The sequence below is a fragment of the Lepisma saccharinum genome, chromosome 8 (genome assembly GCF_977018435.1).
Source record: "Lepisma saccharinum chromosome 8, izLepSacc3.1, whole genome shotgun sequence".
Classification (NCBI taxonomy): Eukaryota; Metazoa; Arthropoda; class Insecta; order Zygentoma; family Lepismatidae; genus Lepisma; species Lepisma saccharinum.
In genome coordinates this window covers 8,638,829-8,660,085 of record NC_139236.1, presented here as the reverse complement: position 1 = coordinate 8,660,085, position 21,257 = coordinate 8,638,829, and the positions used below count along the sequence as shown (strand labels likewise).

Genomic DNA, 21,257 nt, shown 5'->3' with positions numbered 1-21,257 from the left:
CCATCTGTGTGCTAAGTATTCCTTTACAGCCTCAGCTTTTACTATAGTATACTTTTAGTTGTTCTCAAATATTGAATGAATGAATCAGTATTAAAAACTTAGGAATTAAGTTTGTAAGAGTTAAGTTTTTAATTTTCATCTTAGAGTCCAACCTATCCTAGCCTAACCTAACCTAACCTAACCTAACCTCAATCTTGTTTTAGTCAAGGAGCTTATCACAGTATTACGTGACGTGCCAAATAGGCTATGTGCTAATGTGTCCATACTATAAAGTCAATCCATCAATCAGTTATGTTATCTCTATCTGCCTGCAGAACAAATTCCTCTTGCAATGAGAATGAACAAATTATGCGTAGTTGTCTTGAATATATTGTATCATGCAAAAACATGTATCGCAACAATGTGTGTGTTCTTGTAGTAAACAGCATTTCCATTTCCAAATCAGAGGTATGATATACATACATATAATTAGCCTAAAATTATGCTAAATGAACACACGAATGGGATAATCTGTTGTTCCGAAGTCACTCCTCAATACAGAGTAAGTAAAACAGTGAGATAGTTTACCTATCCTCGACTGAATCTTCATCAACGATACATATATCATTTCCCACAAAACTTGACATACATATGTTTTTATGTTTATATCATGTAACCTTGAAGTGAAAATTTCAATATTTTCATATGAAAATATTTCTTATGAAAACTATTCTCCATTAGCATATAAATAAGCTCGAGATGAAAGTTATATCATAATTGGAAGCAAAGTTATGAATTGTTTTATTTGATCTTGTAAGCATATACATTTTGCATTTGCCCGACCCTGTGGCCGTGTGGTTAGCACATCGCGCTCCGACGCCAAGGGTCCCACTTACGAATCCCGCTCGGGCTTGGTTGTTTGTGAATGTCCATTCATCAATTTCATCATTTCATCACTCATCCCCATCTTCGCAAATTAGCCAAGAGGCACAAAACGCGAAGTAAAATAAACTAAATCAATCAATCAATCAAATTTTGCATTTATTATAAGGTTGGCAACCCTGCTGCATGAATACCGTGTATCACTCAAGCCTAAAATTTTACATATGTAAAATACTTCATGCGTTCTACCATCCTACGAAATTTAATGTAAATCTGAAATGGTCGGGTTGAAAAGTTCATTTTTTTGTGATGATTTGGCATGGAATAAATAACTTACATGAAAGTACAAGTACATAACATTGATGTAATGACGATTTATTCATAGAAGCAGTAAAAAAGCCACTAATTTTATTTTATAGCCTTTTAGAATATACTTTAAGCTTCAATTGAAAAAAATTGGCATGATAACTGCATTGCCTTTTAGTGATAATGCAATTTTAGTAACATCAGACGTTGACACAAAAAAAAAAAATCAACATTATTTACAATACAATATTTTTTTTCTGGCTCTCAGTGCAAAGGAATCTTGGTGCCAAATTTTCAAACGGAATGCGCGTATATGTAATGAAGTACAGAAAAAAATTCAAAGTGATATGTCGATTTGACTTTTAGATATAACTTTCCTGTTAAGCACTGAAGGCCACTACCTTGGCCTCGGCTATGACCGATCCATACAAAATTCAGAAATTTTAGCCCCCTGTTTCTCAATAACTGTGAGGTGTAGAGAAGAAATACTTTGCACTTACATTCGTTGGTAGTACACCAAGTTTCATGAAAATCTGAATCGGTGAGTTGGATTTCGATATTTTTCTGGGTGATTTGATGTGGAATCAGTCCTACACACGTGTTGTGCAATGTCAGACTTCTGGAGGCTGTCTGTCTCCAGAAACAACCCATTCATTTGTGCAAGGACAATATCGAAATTCTTGAAAACTTTGAAATATCATCAACGTTATTTTCGAAGATTTTTATTTGTTCAAATTAATTTTTTCATAGCTCGAGGGGGGGGGGGAGCATGGGGCCATAAACTCTCTTCCCCCCTTGGGTACGGGCTTGGGTTTGGCACACCCTAAGAAAACCTTATGGCTCCATAGAAAAGGATGCTTTGGATTGTAACCTTCAGGGAGCGCGAAAGAGAGGACGCCCCAGATGTAGTACGTGGAGAAGGATAATCGAGCAGGAGCTGCAGCAACAAGAGAAGATGTTATTGGAGGTCAAGAGTTCGGCGAAGAACCGGACAAGATGGAAATGCTTCACAGAGGCCTTATACTCCACTAGGAGCAAAAGGAATTAGTCAAGTAAGTCAATATTGATGGTAGAAGTTTAATGCAGGCAATAACGTATGTGAAAGAGAAAGAGATGGTTATATGTCAGGAAGGAAGAGTGTTAGAGAAGCAAGAAAGGTATGAGTGAAAGAAGTGTAAATGGAAGAATTACTATAGATACCGATATCTACTAAATTTAAAAAAAAATGGTTAGCTGACTTTATTACTACCTGAAGTATACCAGCTTGATGGCTTTTACATAGTTTTGTTAAACTGCAAGTGTATACACAACAAATGCTTGGTGCGATTATAAATGTCAATATTTTATTTTATTTTTCAACTTTCGTGGTTGCAAAAAACACTGTTAGAGGCAGAAACCGTCACAGTTTTTGATATGCTAGTTAAAATTACAATCATTTTGATACGCTGATTCCAAATATGGTCTCCATCACGTAAGAATTTTTCACAAAAAAATTACAATCTCCCTTGGCCTCCTCGTTCCCGGATCCCACGCCGTGCGATTTCCTATAGGGATTTAATAAAGATAGGGTTTATGCACAACCAATGCCAACTTCCATCCAGCAACTTCGTTATCGGATAATGTATGCAGTACAGGACATTACAGTGGACATGTTACACCGTGTCTGGAACAACTTTGATTACTGCGTTGATGTGTGTCGCGTGACCAGGAGAGCCCACATTGAAGGATTGGAATTTTATCTCGCGAATCAAAACCTGGGACAGTTTCCGCCACTAACAGTGTTTTCTGCAACCACGTAAGGTGAAAAATAAATATTTTATTGGCATTTATAACCGCACCATTCATTTGTGTATACCCTGTATTGATTTATTTTTTCCTATTGTAGATATTATTTTTTTCATTTGGATTGACACGCCCTTTCCCATTGCACTAATATATATTGTTCTTAATTATCTTTCTCGTTGTACAAATGTGTATTGTTCTTTCCTAATTACCTATCTCGTTGTACAAATGTGTATTGCTATTATTAATCTTAATATCTGTTATTCATTTTATGATTCTTGTGGTATTTAATATTTAAACCTATCACTGATAATGTCAGGATAGTCACTAACCTTTATGTACATATCTTGTATGAACTGTAGCCATGGGAATTACGATTGTGTTTTGTCTTTACTTTCAGTTTGGCCTTTGAGTTTTAAAGAGTGGTCAAGTTCAGAGAAGCTGTTTCTTTGAGTGAAATGGATTTTATGCACATAAGTATTTATTTTACTAAGAAGTAAAATATACTTTTTTTCTCTTAGTAAAAACTTAACTTTGATTTTCATTTGACCAACGAACGAACAGAGATATTATTACCCAATATCCTGAGAGGCATCACGTAATGCTACGAGTCTTTATGTGATCATTTTTATTGTGTTTCAGTTAAATGATGTTCTTTTGACTGAAATAACATGTCAATGGGAAGAACTAAAATATTACCTTAATAAAAAAGGTGGTTGGAATTTGTATTGATCTATAAGTGTAAGTTACTGAAGAGCTCATAGGAGATGCTATTGGAGGACAATATTCTCGACGGCAGAAATATTGAGTTCAGAAAATGTCATGACCAAATTGAAGAAGAGATAGACAAAAGACCTGGCTGAATTAAAGATATCCTGATGACGATGAGAACCTTATTTACCTGTTGCCTGAATATGACCCCTTGCTCTATGAGTTGGGTGACGAGGAACATGCTCTGCTGATAATGCACGCTGTCGTCCGCCGTGCCGTGGATCAGCAGGAACGTCTTGTTCTTGAGGTTGGCCGCCTGCCTCGTGATGTCGGACGCTTCGTAGAAGTGGAAGTTGCCCGACTGCTGAGGGTGGCCCAGGTATCGCTCCGCATAAACAGAATCTGGGAAGCGAGAAGAAAATATGTGCGTTAAATTAAAGATCAAAGATAGATATGTAACCACACATTTCCTTTTCATACAAGGTAATTCTGAAATTAAATTACCATTGCAAGATACAGAACTGGAATTCAATTTTCGTTTGAATCGTGTGCTTCTAAGTTGTTTATACTGACAAAAATAAATTGTGAACATAGTATTTATGCAAGGAAATTCTGGTGTGTTCGCCCCCTTTTTTTCAAATTATCAAATTCAAATTCTTTATTTGCGTGGGCAAGGTTCAGCCTGAGGCTGTTCTGCCACCTAACCCGAGTAATGGATTACATTTAAATTTACATTTCTGATATGTGGTTAACGGTATTAATACAGTACAACATAAAAGTACGATATGGCTACAGAATACTACTACTGATCAAATAACTGTAATACATGTTATATGAATTGAATTGTTATTTTAAGTCCACTTTATGCACAGCAAAGGTAATCGGGACTGCACCTACAATTTAAAGTGGAATACGAACCACTATGTGCTTCCACCGGGTATCCAACTCGGGACCCCTTCATTACAAGACGACGACACTACCACTGCGCCATCGGGGAGGCTCAAAATGTTATATGATTAAAATAACATCAAATGGAAATGGTAAAACGACGACTACATAAAAATAAAAAAGAAGATATGGACAAAACAAAACACAACATAACCATACAAGTTACATCATAGTATTTTAATACAATCTCTGCTCTGCTAACAGGAATTTATTTACTTCATTTTGGAAACATTCTATTTTAGATACATTTCGCATGCTCTTAGGTAGGGCATTCCATGTTTTTGCATGGAACACAAATATTATTTGCATGTTCTCCTTGTATGACCACGCGCAGAAGTTGCCTGCAATTCATATGTAAAGCAGCAAGGAAGGCAAATTCATAACAGGCGGTACTGTCATTATAGAAGTAATTGAAATGTGCAAAGCTCACAGACTTCATGTCATTTCAATTAGCTCATTTTTATTGTAAATACATTTTAAAACAGGAAGGCAAAGTTATTACTTCTGTGGTTTATGCATACAAAAATATATCAATGCGGTTCGGATCTCTCTTGGCTCTATTCGTTTTCCATCATATTCACTGATTTAAATGCACCATAGCAACGGCAAATTTCAAATGGGATAGCATTCGTACAGAGCTTTGCGAGAAAGAATTACAAAAAATTATCAGTACATTGTATATTTCACAAATATATAATCACATTCTGAGTACCAGAACATACATAGAATATTTTGATCATTACAATGCTTCTAGTTTCGTCTGAATAGGTCCAGTGGTTATGGAAATACCGGATTTCCTAAAGGCGCAATAAAAAAAAAAGTATGTCACCAAATATCAATAGCTTGTGAAGAACAGCACGAAATATTTTAAATTAATAGGAACGTTGCCATGATTTTTAATAATGAATGGAAAGAAGAAGCTTGATGATGCAACTATGGTGATATTGTTATGGGACATATCTTTTTTTATCACGTACCTTAGCCGCGGGATATTTTCTATCCCATTCTAAAAACGAAGCGCAATTTTCTAGTCTATTTGGAATGGGAATGAAATTAAATCGACGCTGGGGGCCGCCATTTTGAATACATATTGTAAAGTTTTCGTCGCAATGTGCTACGATACACTGTCTTATTACAACTACGAGACGCAACTTATTCCGATGTTATAGGGAGCCAACTAGTCTCGACTTATAAGTTTTTAGTGATGCGTTTCCCGACCGGGGTTCTTTATCTCATATCGGTACTTGGGTCAGTCTCCATCCACCCTATCAGTTTGATTCAAGGTCTCGGGAATATCCTGTATTTTCCAAAGAGTCTGATACTAGAATTGTTTTGATATTGCTTAGCTGTGGTAAGGGAAGATGGAACTCACCCGTCCAAGCATGCGGAATCTCACCGCAGATATGCAGATTCACCTCTGACCCCCGTGACAATTTCATTGACCTGAGTATTTTCCGATGATTCCTCTGCTTTGTTGTCTTCTATCAGTATTTCCGATTTCTGCAATTTCAGTTTCTCATCATTTTCATGTTGAGACACATATCTGCACGAAAAAGTTCTCTGTGCTCTATTCAGTTCAGGTACAGAAATATCGTCCATCTAGGCAGCTTTTCCTGCTGATTTACGATTTACGTTTCTGTTACCACCAAGCTGCGTTTGGAACATGCGTCGTATTACTGTAATTTCAAATTTCTTATTTCGCATGTCATAATAAAATAATATTATTTAATGAACATGGTTTTCTTAGTTATTTCCGATTTATGTAAATCTTACATCCATAACACTGGGCAACAATGATTTTGTTAAATGAATAATTTTCACTGATTCTTATGTGTTTTTGTATGCTGATTCTGAATATGAAGTGAGAAATTTTCTATAGGGCTCCTTTTTTTGTAACGCATTTACATTGTTTTCTCCTTATAGCCTATTTTTACCATTAAGCTCTATTACAGTAGCAAAAGTACAAGCATTATGAGTTCCAAAACGTGAATGAAAGTGATTTGAATTGCTTAAAACGTTTCTGCGGAACCCAATCATTGATGACAACAATGGCATTGTTGACAACATTGATAAAATACTGGTTGATTACCATCAGGATAAACAGATCTGAGGATAAAGTTGATTTAATAATATTTGGGCCTTCAAAAACATTAGGCATATAATATATAAAAAAAAAACTGCCATTTGGGAGGGGATAATCCCTCTCGCCCTCCCCGGGGATCTGTGCATGCTCTGAGTCAACTTCGAAATCTCAAAAAGGAAACATAACTCCAGTGATTAGGAAATCATGTAAACTATATTTTAGCTGCAAAATAGATGACCAGGATAAATCTTGGGCTCCTCATACCTGCTGTGTTTCATGTGAGACACTGTTATGTATGCCATACGTAGTGCCCAAGACTTGAAGAAAACAGTTTAACTCCTCAACAGATTTCTATTTTTGCATTACAAAAATCTCTGAAATAACTGCGAAGACTTAGCATATCGTGAACTACTATGATATTACTTCAGCTAGAAGGTCTGTCGCTTATAGTGAAACTCTTCCCATGTTTGAATGAAGTTGAGGTGGCAGAGGGGGATGATTCCAAGAAGTTCTAAAGAATTTCTTCGGAAATCACAAGGCAGATAACTACAAAGAACTTGTTAGTGAGCTTCTTGATAACTACAGAAACTGGGATGTAATGTTCCTAAATCCATTTGTTGGTCGAACATTTGGGGTTATCTCCCTCCATCAACGGCAGTTTAAGTGAAGTTACTCAAGCTTAATAAGCTTATCACAGCCGAAAATCCTTTAGAAATACATTTTAGGCCAGTATATGTGACAAATATTAGTTTCAATAAAGCAAGGTTATTTCGTTATAACAAAAAAGTGTATTACAACAAATCTGAGCCGGATAGAGAAAAACAGTTAACAGATTTGAAATCAGCGAAAAGAATCCCATAACAATCACCTTTACTTTTCCATTTAACAAAGAAAACGTTAATATTTGTTGTCCAGTGTAATCAGAGCAATGCACATTCGCTTGGAGCATACATTTCATATAGAATAAAATAGAATAGATGTAGTCTTTATTTAAGTATGTGTGTTTGGGCCTCATGGGCTGTTCTTAAAACCAACCCTTGTCAGAGATACAATAAATAAATATAATCAAAAAAATAAAAATAAATATAATGATCATGGTAATACAATAACAATAATATAAAGATTATACAATGATAAATTAATACATTGAATTGATTAGTAAAGTATTGTCGAGTAAATATAAGTAATAAGTCATCACTAGTACATTGTGAGGGGGGAGGTGATAGGTATACGTTGCAGGTGCAATTATTAAAATATGTAAGTTAATATATTTGTTTGGGCAATAGTAAGTTCTTTAGTTTTTTAATAATGGCAAATAATGTTAGTCAATGGTGTTCTATTCCCTGATCCCTGTAACAATAAAGGACTTGTTACAGGTGGCGGTTTTATGTTTGGGGATTTTCAGATTGTGTTTCTTGCGGATATCGTGTTCGATTGATCTTATCGGATAAATAATTTTGAGAGTCTTGTGCATCAAGGTGAGCTATAAGTATTTTCTTCTGCTGTTAATGTTTAGCCGAGAAAGCCTCTTTAAATAGGAGGATATTTTCTTTTTAGGTTAAATATGAAACGTAGGCTATGCACACAGTTCTGAACTTTTTGAAGTTTGTAGTTTAGGCCCTGTATTAGTATTAGTATACTGTACACTGGAGCGCAATAGTCTATTGTGGATAGGACGAGTGCTTGCATAAGGCGATCTTTATCATTAGCGTCCAGACTATGTTTTAAATCAAACAAAAAATTAAGTTTCACCAAAAAATTTTTCACAATAAATTCGATTTGTGCCTTCCAATTTAATTGTTTATCAAACACTATCCCAAAGCTTTTGCATATGTCCCGTACCGTAGCATTGTATAGCGTAAGCTTTGGACTCCGGCTGCGGGATGCACGCAGGTCTCCTGGGGGAAGCGTGAAAACGTTTCCTGAGATTTTGGCCTGTGTATGGGACCGGTGGCTACCCACCATCGTGAGGAAATCGGGGAGCTACGAATGAGTAGTGTAACCTGGTCGTGGAAAGCCTGCAAGAGAGACTGGGGGTTCGTCGTGCTGATCACACCTCAGCCGGTTGGATGCACTGACCCTGAAATGTTGTTAAGTCATGGGTTATTATTTTGATTATACATTTCAAATCTCCGAACTCACCATAATGCTGCCAGCTGGATATGGGTGCCACGGCTATCCCACAGTTGAACATCTTCTCCGTGTCTTGTATGAGAATGAGCGCAGTGATGTACCCCCCGTAGCCCCACCCCCACACGGCCACCTTCTCCTTGTCCACGAATTTCAGGTTGTCTCGCAAGTATCTGCACCGGGAAGAAGAAAACAAATTAATTATATTATAAACAATAGCATTCAACTTACAATTAGTTCAAGAATATAATATAATTATCATCTTTCGAGAAATTAGTCTCTAAAAGTAGGCTAAGCTATTTGCTTACTTAGCTATTGATACTCATTTTTAATAGTAAAAAAAAACTGTCACCAACGTTACTTAGTCGATTTAGTTACTCTGGAGAATACGTCACATGTTTGCATTGTTTTATGCAATAAATGGGACCCGTTTAAATACCATATCTAATGATTTATTTACTGCCGAAAGATAGGATTGTTGTATATTCTCCTTCTAAAAACAAGTTTTCTTACATTTGTTAATTTTGCTAATTCTTTGTAAATATAACACAAAGAGAAAGATTAATTTTCGAACTACAATGGAGGAGACAGTTTATAACAAGGTGCTGGACTCATGTTATTGATTCTTAAGGTTTCTTGTTTGAATTAGTATGTCCGAATAAGGAAGCGTATTTTTCCTTATATCTACGCATTAAACTTTTTTTTTTCATTTGGAGCTTTTCTCCATGGGTCGTATGAAAACGAGACGAGGCGAGAATTAGAAGTGACTCGGTTTCGTCTGGGTTTATCAACATCTGCATTGTCCTCGTTTCAAGTCTTAAAATATACAATGTGTCACGGCACAAACTTTCACAGCATATAAAGGTCATTAACGGAAACAATTGAAGACCAAACATTGGTAAACGCTGTAAGTGCCACAATAATTCAAACACCGTTTTCCACGTTAAACTGTCAAATGTGCCATGCTTTATAATGTGGTAAACGTGAAATGTGGCTGGTAGCCCTCATAGTTCAAAGGGCTTGTAAAGAGGCACTAGTGTGAACGTTCTTACGGGCTGATGTACTGAACGATGTGATTTCCCAACACTTTCGCTTTTGGCACTTACAACGTTTACCACTTTTAGTCCTCAATATTTCGACGCCTCGCTCGGAAAAGGTTTTTACACTACTACATAAGTAACCGCTGAGTAAAATTATGAATTTGTTTGTAATTGTTATAAAAATATAGTATGGTTTATCTAGTTTAGATATTCTATTGGGATGTCTGAAGATATCGTAGTTAAAATAATGTTCAATATCATAACCCAGTCTCGAACGAGCCTGAGAGTCTGAACAGTAAGTCTCGGTTTTGTCTCGATTTTACAGTCAGTCTCGCCTCCACATGTCTCGTAGGGCGTTGTCTCGTTCTTCTCTCGATTTATGCAACATGCCTTTGAAGAGCATCTGACTCCATTAATATAAAATAAATCTGGAAGGCCTGAAAGCCTATGAAGTACCGAGAAAATATCATCCTCATCAAAGAGACATAAATGATGGACATGAATGACAGGTGATACACGAAGGGAAGCAGCCCAAATCATTTTAAGTGAAGACAAATGTAAGAAAAAACTTACTATGACCGATTATGCTATATACGGTATTAGATGGAAACCTGAGGAGAATGACAGAAGGGAGGGAGAGGAGTATACAGTGAACCATAACAGACAGACTAGAAGAAATTAATTTTCTTTCTGATGATTTATATCTTATATCCTACAAATTAAACATATATGTGAGAAGGTGGTGATGCTGTTGACAGAAGAGTCGAAAACAGCTCAAAACTTCAATTATCTTGGAGTTTCGAAACCAGAATAAATGGGTGTTAAGCAGATTATCAGGAAAGCTAAGAGTGTTTTTACACAACTCAGGCCTTTGTGGATATCATTATAGCTAAGAAGACGAACACAGTTAAGAGTGTTCAGTAGTAATGAAATATTAGTTTAAATGTATTCATGACAAACTTGGAAAGTGTGTAATGCAATACAGAAACAGCCAAACATTCAATAATGATTTGAAATAGTTTGAAGATCCATTGTCCAGAGAAAATATCAATCGAAGAGCAATGGAGGAAATGCAGGAGAAACATATTGGAGAAGTGATCAAGAGAAGAAAAGTGGGTGAATTGGACAAAAGCCGGGAAAATAACACCAGAAAGGATGCATTGGAATGGAATCCCTAAGGGAAAAGGAGACAAGGTAGAACAAGGGCTAAGTAGATAATGGCTGATGTGGCTGAGCTGAAGGAGGAAATAAAATCCTTGGAAGAGATTTAGACGACGCTACAGAACATACTGCCCTACGTTCACCACGGGATTAAAGTAGGTAAGTCGAAGTGTGTCATGCGATTTCTACAGACATAGCAAGGGGAATGTACTTGATAACTTGGAGATAAATCATATATTTTGGTTACAAAGTTAATGCAGTAGTAACTCAACATCTCGTGTGTGGTTGCATATATGTTCAGGGCAATCTCCATTTTCTAGGGCTCGCAGCATGACTGACTGGGTGCTTTAAGGTAAAGTACCAAAATAAGAGATAGACCCCTAATAAGTGATACAGGGTTAACATCTCCAGAATAGTCTGTCTTTAATCGGCAACTACGGGGACTCAATGCTTGTGCTTCGAAGGCGTCGTGGTCTTTGTCCGAAGTCAGTTGAAAGTGAACAACGAAGCCGAATTATTTCCCAAATTTTGAATTTTTGTAGTGTCTTTTATTGACGAAAAGAACTGCAATGAAGGTAAGCTACAACAATTTTAGTATTAATTGTATCAATTTGCTGACAAGATACCGTATATAATAGGATAGATTACTAATACACAAGATTACAATTTTGACCTGGAGCAACTATTTTATATTTATTCATTGCGTTTCCCAATAAGAGATAGCAGGGTTCCTATTCAGAGATTTTATCTCTTTATGAATATTTCAATCAAAGATTTAGGTATAACTAGGGGTCAGAAGTTGAGGAAATATCCTTTTTTTTCCTTGTGTCCGAAGACGAGGCCCAACATAATATATGTTCATTTTGGGTCATTGTAGGCCAGAAAAAGGTGGGTTTTATTTGTTGTTTTCTGCCTTTTTCGGCGTTTTTTGGTTTATTGGTCCTTTTTTAGCCTTTTTTAGGTGTTAATTGCTTTTTATTGCAACTTCACCTTCTTTCAACTACGTTTTTACTGCCTATTCTCAATTCGAATCATCATCAGATCATCACCATCACCTATTATACATCCTTTCTGTAGTAAAGAAATATATATATAGCTATATATATATATATATATATATATATATATATATATATATATTTGAACCATCCCTGAAACGAGAGAAAAACATTTTCGGACGACTGAAGCAGGTACGGTACAAGGTCCTTTAGCCGTTTCTTGCCTGGAATGTCGCGCTGTAAGTGGCAACGTTCTCTTGTTTTGAAGCTTTCAGCACGGTATACGGCCACATACATTAAATACGTAATTAAAACTGAAGTTTTTAATTAATTTGGATCACATTTATACGTTCTTTTTTCTGTGTTTAGGTCCCTTCTTTGATATTTTTAGGTTTTTTTATAGGTCTTTGTTTTGGCAATTTATAGGTCTTCAACTTTCGAGCCCTAGTAATAACTGTTGAAAATATTAAATTCAATGTATTTTTTCGATTAATGCACCATTTTCACGAAACTGTTAATTTCCTCCTGATATTAAATGTAATTTAAACAACTGGTACAGCAACATATAATCCGATGTTGAAATGGAATGAATTGATTGTAGTGACTATGAATATGGAGGAAATGATGATGATGATGATTTTTCAATTTGAGTTGCACTTCATTTTTTTCAGAGGACACTAGGGGGAAGAAATGGGCTCTGTGTTCGAAATATAATCGAAGACGAAGAACCTTTACTTTGTCCTACTTGCTCCAAACAGCCCAAATATCCAATGAAGGGATCAGCAAAATAATTTAGAAGGTAAATCAATTTAACATTACAATATTTAGAAATAAACACTTTAATTTCACCTGGATAATCAAATAAACAATTTGAATGGTAAGAACGGTAGGAGTTAGACCACTATTGCACTGGCCAATCAACTTTAAAATGTTTTTGAATCTATTATAGTGTATATGATTTAACAGTATAATGGATAACTTCAGTTTTCATCTCAGTATTCTTTATCTTTACAAGTAAATGTAAAAATGCAGGTATCTCTTATTTGGAACCCCTTTCCAAAAAAATAAAATTCTCCATTTTTTTTGTTTTCTTATTTGGGTACTTTGCCTTACTAAAAAAATATTTCATATTTTCAAAACACGATGTATATCGTACGTTTTCCCGACGACAATTAGGTGCACAGAATCCATTGCATGCACCCGACCTTAACTGCATTGAATATGCATGGGCCCTCTCGAAGACAGCTACCACCATTCGTCCCAACCAACAACATACCCTCCAACAGCTCACCGAGGCCGCCATACACGAATGAGAGCGAATTCCTCAGGACGCACTGTTCAACCTAGTAAAAAGCCTATGTCGTGTGGACAGGTTCATGTGTGCTTTAGAAGGGTACATTGGCTCCTGCAGACTAGCAACGACTGCGTCAGGGATGGCCGTTGGAATTGGCGACACCCATTATGAACCTTGGTTGTTTTGGTTCTGTTTGTAACAGTGCCACTGTATAGGCTACTTGTCCCTGAAATATCTTATTTCCTGGCATATCTTATTTCCTGCAAGACATTTATCACATTTTATTCTGTAAGTATCAAGTTATCATTTTGAGCACTGTACATTCAGAATAAAACATACATTGTGAAGCCATGTAGCGTGGAAACAGAGCGTGAAGCAACAACAAAAAGTTATTAAGAAAATATTCTTACGTTAATGACCACTGTGAAAGTATCGTCTGTGACAAACGGGATATGTTGTTTACACTGTACATACTTGACCTTTGTAACCGAGACGAGAACGAGACAGATGTTCACATATCGAGACTAGACTGTCATAGAAACAGGCATTTGCAGCTCGAGACAAAACAGGATTACCCCTACAAGTAATCACTTAATCAGAAAGTGCATCCCATCCCAAATTTGTCGGCTTTATCTAATATATCGTTTGAAAGAATGTAATGAAATTTTCTACTCATATGCACATATATGTGTGTGAATGTGTGTATGACAGCAATTTGAAATCGAGACTGATTTGTTTCCTCGGTAGGTGGCACCACTGTTCAAGCGTTCTGTGGTGCGAACAAGTGAGGGGTATCTCACGAACAACTAGTGCAGAGCTCGTTGGCCTTGAGTGACAGTGCCACATGTGGCATTGTTGAGTGTGGGCACTTGTCGTGAAATTGCGTCGTGATTTCAACATGGAACAAAAAGCAAACATCATGTTTTGTGCGCGCCTGGGTAAGGCTGCTATGGAAACAATTCACATGTAGCAGCCAAGTGTATGGGGACAATTGTTTATTCCGTTCGCATGTATTTGAATGGCACAGGTGTTTCACATGAAGGATGGGAGTCAATTGAAGATAACGAGTATCCGGGTGCAGCAAGGATGGTGAGAACACCGGAATTTGTTGAGAAAATGAGGACAATCATTCCTAAAGACCGAAATTGCAGACAGACTCTTACGGCTGTATTTTATCTTGAGGTTATGAAACGTTTGATGCAAGCAATAACACATGTGATGCCCGAGTATCGGGATGATGGCAGCTGATGTCTGCTTCATGACAATACCCAAAGTCGCAAGGCTGTGATTGAGAAAGACTTTTTGACCCAAGAGGGAATCCGTATATTGTTGCATCCTGCATATTCACCAGATCTGGCCCCGTGCGATTATTTTTTACTTCCTAAACTAAAATCTGCACTCAAGGGTTCGTACTTTGATGACGTACCGACCATCACGACAAGGATTTTAAACAGCATTACACAAAACGAATTCCATCAATCCTTCCATGCACTGGTAGGCAGGGTGCAATGATGTGTGGATGCAGGAGGGTCCTACATTTAATGATACCAGGTAAGTAACTTTCTATATACACTTGTTTATTTTGTACAGCACCAGTCTCGATTTCAAATTGCCGCACTGTGAGTATGTGTGTATGGGGGGAGGGGGGCGGGGGACGGAATCCCATCTCAAAATGCCCCTTAATCTATTTTTTTGAAAAATTAAATGAAATGCTGTAACTCCATTCATCTTGTGAATCAACAATCTAGGCTTGTCACTTGTATAAAAATTCAAGTATTATACATAATTAAGATATAAGGTAGAAGGTATTTCACATATTGATTTAATCTTTTGATATACTTTTGATTTGTTTTGTGCTTCACCTGTGACACCCCAAATCAATTAATCTGGGTTTCCATCAGTTACAATGGAATGCTCCAACCCCCCAACCCACACACACACACACACACACACACACACACACACATATATATATATATATATATATATATATATATATATATACACACACACACAAACATACACATCTCCGTGTTATGCTATTGATTATTTTCCTTACTTCATGACTGCAATTTGATCTTCCACTTCAACGCTGCCCAGCCCGTGGTAGATCTCGTGGAGGAACCTGTCCCCCTGGAACCCGGACCCTCTGCCGTCGATCTGGACGTAGATGAAGTTCCTCTGGCTGGCGAGGTACGTCCCCCACTCCACCTCCCACTTGTCCGACACCAGCTGCGTTCCCGGAGCTCCGTACCTGGGAAAGGATAGACATTATGTAACCTAGATTAGAAATTCTACATACAAGGTACTTTATGTAGATCTCATTTTCAAACAAGATTTAAAAAAAATGTAAATCTTGATTCTCAATATGCGCATCATGCAATCTTAATGGGTTACTATTCTTCTTCAGAACTTTCTTATATGTCTTATGAAATTTTAAATCCCAAATTATTTACTGCTTGTTTCCATGATACTTAAAGCTATATTCGAATCCTAATCACTAGCGCTTTCCGAATTGCTACAAGTGCTTCCCAGAAACATTTTCCTGGTTTGACTCAATATTCAGATAGTCTGAGTGCTATTGAAATTTTCCGTGTAATACATATTAAGCGGATACGAAGAGTGGTTCTCAATGAATTGTTGATTTTTTAAGTCCACTTTATGCACAGAAAGGATAATCGGCACTGAACCAGGAGCTTTAAGTGGGATTCGAACCACTGTGCCGTGTGCCTTCACCGGGTATCGAATCCGGGACCCCTTCATTGAAAGGCGTTGACGGTACCACTACACCATCGGAGAGGACCCAAATGGTTCTCAATATATTGTTTTGAAAATTCAAGTTTCTTCTATTGTTTGGAGTGGTTTCCATAACTGTTTTTACATTTTTATTGTTTAGGGGTAGCATACACGTCCATTACGATTTATATGCTATGCAAATCTATTTTAAAGGCATAAATGGGAACGAAAAGGCTAATCGGCAACTTATGGTGTACCCGGGGATCTAAAAAGAAGTCGTGATGGCATCTTATGGCTTTCTTTCATAAGTATCAAGAAGAAGAATTTACCCTTTTAAAGCCTTTAAAGTTCTTCGGCAAAAACGAGTGGGGTTAAAATCATATCAACGAATATCCCTACAACACCACTATGCAAACTATTTTTAGAATCTAATGGTATATGTGTGCTACAACAAGGTCGACAAGCATCTCTACATCTTCGTACCGATGAGAAAAGTGTTTGAAAATTCTCTAAATGGTGAACTCAGTATTCCCGATTGTGTAATCAAAGGATTCCGGGTTCGTTCCCTCCTGGAGACAAATTGCACAGCGTTTCGAATTCCACTTTGAACTGTAGGTCCATTCTAGATTAACCTATCTGTGCATAAAGTGGACTCAAATTTTACCAAACTTTGACTAGTGACTTACATTTTGTTTCCCCAAGCCACATAACTAAGCAAGATATTTCTTTAACAAACGTCAGCTTAATTCATTAGGAGCCACAGCGATTCTGGTCAGAGAACGGTGGGCTAAAGGAAATGGAATAGAAACTGTATGACTTGTGAAATCACTTGCAAACATGAAATATACGTTAGCTTCAGGAAGTAAAAAAAAACTTTAACCATGTATGGGTATCTTCTCTATCTCGGTTATAGTGGAGTTGTGGTCAGCACCATACTCTGGTCGTCGTCAATCTCGGAGATGCTCATCACTAGGGTCCGGATAATTACGCATTTTGCGTTTGCATATGCAAATGATTATTTTAAACGTTTTTTTTTTTTTTTGATAAATGCATATTGCATACGGAAATGCATCACATACAGTGTCAGCGATTGGGTTCAAAAGTGGGCGAGGGGGACAAGGTGCCAAAATCTGGGGGGACGGGGGGCAAGGACAGCTTACCTTATCTTGCTAGATAAGGTTTAGCATAGCGTGGGAGAAAAAGTGGCAAAAAGTGCGGGGTGGGGGACAACGGCCTATCGGTCCCCCCTAACCGTCTCTACTTATCATATTTTTTTTTAACATTTTGCATCTTTTAGAGCCGACAACTACTAATATAATTAAATTACATGGGGTGTATTGTGTCATCTTAATAAAAGAACTTCCTATTTTCTTCCGTCACTGCTGTTTATTCTCCACTTTCTTTTGCATAACAAGGAGATACAAAGTCTTCTTTCGTCGTTCTCGCAGGAACACTAAAAAAGTACTATTTTAGGAAGAAAAACAACAACAACGATGGACAGTCTACTGATGATCTTCAACTTAACGACGTGCCAGATACTGTTGCTGTATAATCTTGCCCAATTGTATCTTGTGAAGTAGAGCGAGTTTTTTCTGAGTATAACAATATTCTTGCCGAAAACAGAAGGAGTTTCTAGGTTGAAATTTTGAGATACCATGTTGTAATCAAGTGCAATCATGATCTGTAAGAAATGCAACTTTTCTTTCATTTACCAGACAATAGTGTAAAGTAAACATGAGTGTGTGGAAGAATTCAGAACTGTAATTTTAACATTTATTACATGTTATATCGTGTGAGCTGAAAACAGCCAAATATCTGTTTACGTGCAGGGTTTTTGGCAAAAAATGAAAGAAAGCATTTGAAATAGGTAAGGTATTTTTCTAAAGTGAATATTTATTGCACACTTCGTACCTTTTCAGTGCATATTTGGATGCATACTTTCGGTATTTTATACTTCCGGGAGGCGCATTGGGGTACCTTGTTTCCTCATAACCGTGTTTCTCTTGTCGGTGTCTAGACATGACTGTCTCCACCCTACCGTCCTCTCTGCTCTTCTTCCATTGGAGTTTCTGCTACGGATGGAGGAAGGCGCCGTTCTTCTCTCTACCTTTGTCTACATGCCAGAGGCACGTTTCCATTAGTGTTGCCCACGAGACGAGACTTTGGCCTGTCTCGTCTCGTGGAAATGCTGTGAAATGCTGTCTCGTCTCGAAAATTTTCATTTGTCTCGGGACACATGATCAATCTCGTCTCGTCTCGAATTTTTTTAAAAGCCTGTTCCGTCTCGTCCCGTGGGCAACACTAGTTTCCATTCGTTTTGCATTCTTGAGGTATTTGAGTTACCGCGAACGCGTTCTCGTGTAAGTAAAATTTTATTTTTTATTATTATTTTTCTTCTGTTTGCCTTTGTATCTATTATTCGTTTTATTACAGATCATTTTATAGCAATGAAGTTTGATTTGTTTATTTAATATTTATATTTATTCGTCATGCCGTTTATCGGATAAGTAACAACTTATTTCTGCGTGAGTGAAAGGAAATAAAAACTGAACATTTGTATATTTAAAGACACAAATGAGGAATGCAAGAACATGTCTAAATAAAGACATTCAATTTTAAACATAAAACAAGCCAAATTTTAACGAAAATTGGCTGGGGTAACAAAGGCCCCCACACGCCCGCTCATGTATAAAAAAATGACACCCGCTGGAGGGTTAAGTACATAACTTTCCGGGCCCTAATCATCACAAAAAAAGGTGAGATCACAAATCCCGGGAACTGAACCCTGTTTACCGCAGGGTGGCAGTCACCCTTCTGCTCCGACAAGACCACCGCGTCTCCCAAACTTCTGCAATCATGAGAAGTGGCAACCGTTTAATCAAAAGAAGAGTCTTCGGAAAGTACTGAAGCGTGGTTGCAGGTTAATGAAAGACATTCTTCACCTTAATTTTCTGCGGAGAAGTTTCGTACCTGGTGACGACAAGAAGTTGTCTTTGTCTGAAGAAGTCGACGTGGAAGTTCAAGAACTTGAAAGAGACATGAAAGCAAGTTATTAATGAGGCAGTTCATTGTCTGCACGGAGGGAAGAACGGTGGAAAGCGAATTCAACTGTGCTAACTTTTTGGGTATTGTAGGTGGAGCATGGTTTCGGAACGGAAATAGACTGAATCTGACAGTTATTTAATCGGTACGGAAAATCGTGGCCTATCTTCCATTCATGACCTCGTAAGGATTTCTTGTTTCATCGTCTTGTAACCAAGGGATCATCTGTTCCATTCGCAATGTTATTCTTTTTTATCGCACTCTAGATCAGGGTTGTTAAAGGTCAACGAACCCATAAATTCTAATGGATTCTATTGCGTTCAACAACAAGACCGGAACCTTTTTCCTCGCATAATTTAAATCCGGTCCAAGATACGTAGTGTTTCATTTCAATATGGAAATTGGACCGTATTTAAACTGATCCGGAAGAAAGGTTCCTGCACCGAATTGAAATAACTTACAGATAAAAAGGTTATTTACTGCCCGGGGTCCATTTTCGCTTTCTGATGTTCTCTCCTGGACCGTAACTGAATTTATCTATTGTCCCAATAACTACATTCCTCAACTAGTATGGTGGTGTCACGGTTGACCCCGACCGAAGTATTTTCTTTGTTCGCCATTAGGTTGTGTTTCTGTTCGTAACGTGCTGTCTTCTATTCTCAATCTAGGCCGTGTGCTTGTAGAACGGAGACAATTCGTTCAGGCAGTGCCAACTGTTGAGGTGAAATAACGGTAAGGAGTCATACTTGACCTTTTTATTTCGTGATCAGTGTGTTACTTTCTCTAAAAACACGTCCATGCGCTTAACTGACCGATATATTTTTACTTTCTTACAACAGTTAAACAGTGGCGAGAGTTACAGTGAATCTGAAGCAGTAACTTTTGCAAATGTGAACTTGGAGGAAAGTGATAAAGGAACTGAACATGATACAGACACAGAAATTGAGGCCCCATGTAAATGTGACAAGTACGGTATAACTGTGTGTAAGGAAGGCACATTCTCATATTCTCTTTTTGAGGAACGTCGTGGGAATTAAAATGTTGGTCTTTTAATATTGTGAGTGAGGACGAAAACTCATAATTATTGTGTAATGGTACATTTTATCAGGAATATACATATACATATATTCTATATTTTATATCGAAAACATGAGTGCATTTTTTCTTTCCTATGGTACATTAGTCTGATTTTACTATTACAACAATACTTGAGTATAATTTCATTGTCATATTAGGTATTCACGATGTTAGGCATAGTTAAAGAAAATAAGGACGTGGACACGAAAAGAAGACGAAAACTCACAGGAAGAAAGAAGAAAATAGAGGAATTAGTAAATCATGAAAACAGAGTAAGAAGAGAGAGACACACAGAGGAAAGAAAAGAGAAAATGACAAAAATACAGAGATATAGAATAGAAAGAGAGTGAAAAGATATATAGAAAAGATAGGGAGGATAGGAAAGTGAAAGAGCCAGAGAAAAGGAAGAGAAAGGAAAATATATGGAATGAGAAAAGGAATACAGAGAGTACTTTAGAGAAGAGGGAAAAGTTAAAAGATAGAAAAAAGAGGAGAGAGAAAGAATAGAAAAGAAACAGACAGGGAATAAGAGAAGAGGAAAATGATGGAATGAGAAAAAGAAAATGTACAGAAAGGAAAGAAACATAGACAAAGAAAGAGAGAACTGGAGTTGAGAGAAATTATGAGAATGAGAAATGGAAAATATAGAGCAAAGAAGGATAGAGAATAACAGAATGAGAAAAATAGACATAGTATAGATAAGATAGAGAGAATTAAATACAAAATAAATAAAAAAGAGAGACTCGTAGTAGCAATAACTAATGAATCAGAGTCCAAAGAATCCTTACACCCTTGAGCCCACCTATAGACGTCGACTGCCGACGGCACTGAGGGTGTCTCCCAAAATATCTGTATTTCAATGTGTGGCCGATGACTGAAGGTATAAAAAAATCAATTAGTAACTAAGAGGAACTCGATATTATCTATGAAAAACATATCATAATACTCTCAATTGACCCAAGGTGAATGTTAGTTTCAAAGGAGGCAGCTTAAGTGGGTGGTTGGTTAAGGCATATTATTGACACAGTTTTTGACTCGTGTGGTCCTTTATGAATACAAGGGCTGGAGCCTCGTTAGTCTATGCGAAT

At 37.1% G+C, this 21,257-nt stretch overlaps 1 protein-coding gene across 2 annotated transcripts in view; it reads right to left on the bottom strand.

The window, feature by feature from the left end:
- The window catches only part of LOC145990855 (inactive dipeptidyl peptidase 10-like), a 621,213-nt gene that overhangs the window by 4,035 nt on the left and 595,921 nt on the right, over positions 1-21,257 (bottom strand). For both annotated transcript variants that reach the window (XM_083126291.1, XM_083126290.1), the window contains exons 12-14: positions 15,374-15,568; positions 8,834-8,994; positions 3,851-4,062 (exon numbers count right to left, since the gene is read on the bottom strand). In XM_083126291.1, coding sequence (XP_082982417.1) covers positions 3,851-4,062; positions 8,834-8,994; positions 15,374-15,568 — 568 coding nt within the window. The remainder of the gene's footprint in view (positions 1-3,850; positions 4,063-8,833; positions 8,995-15,373; positions 15,569-21,257) is intronic.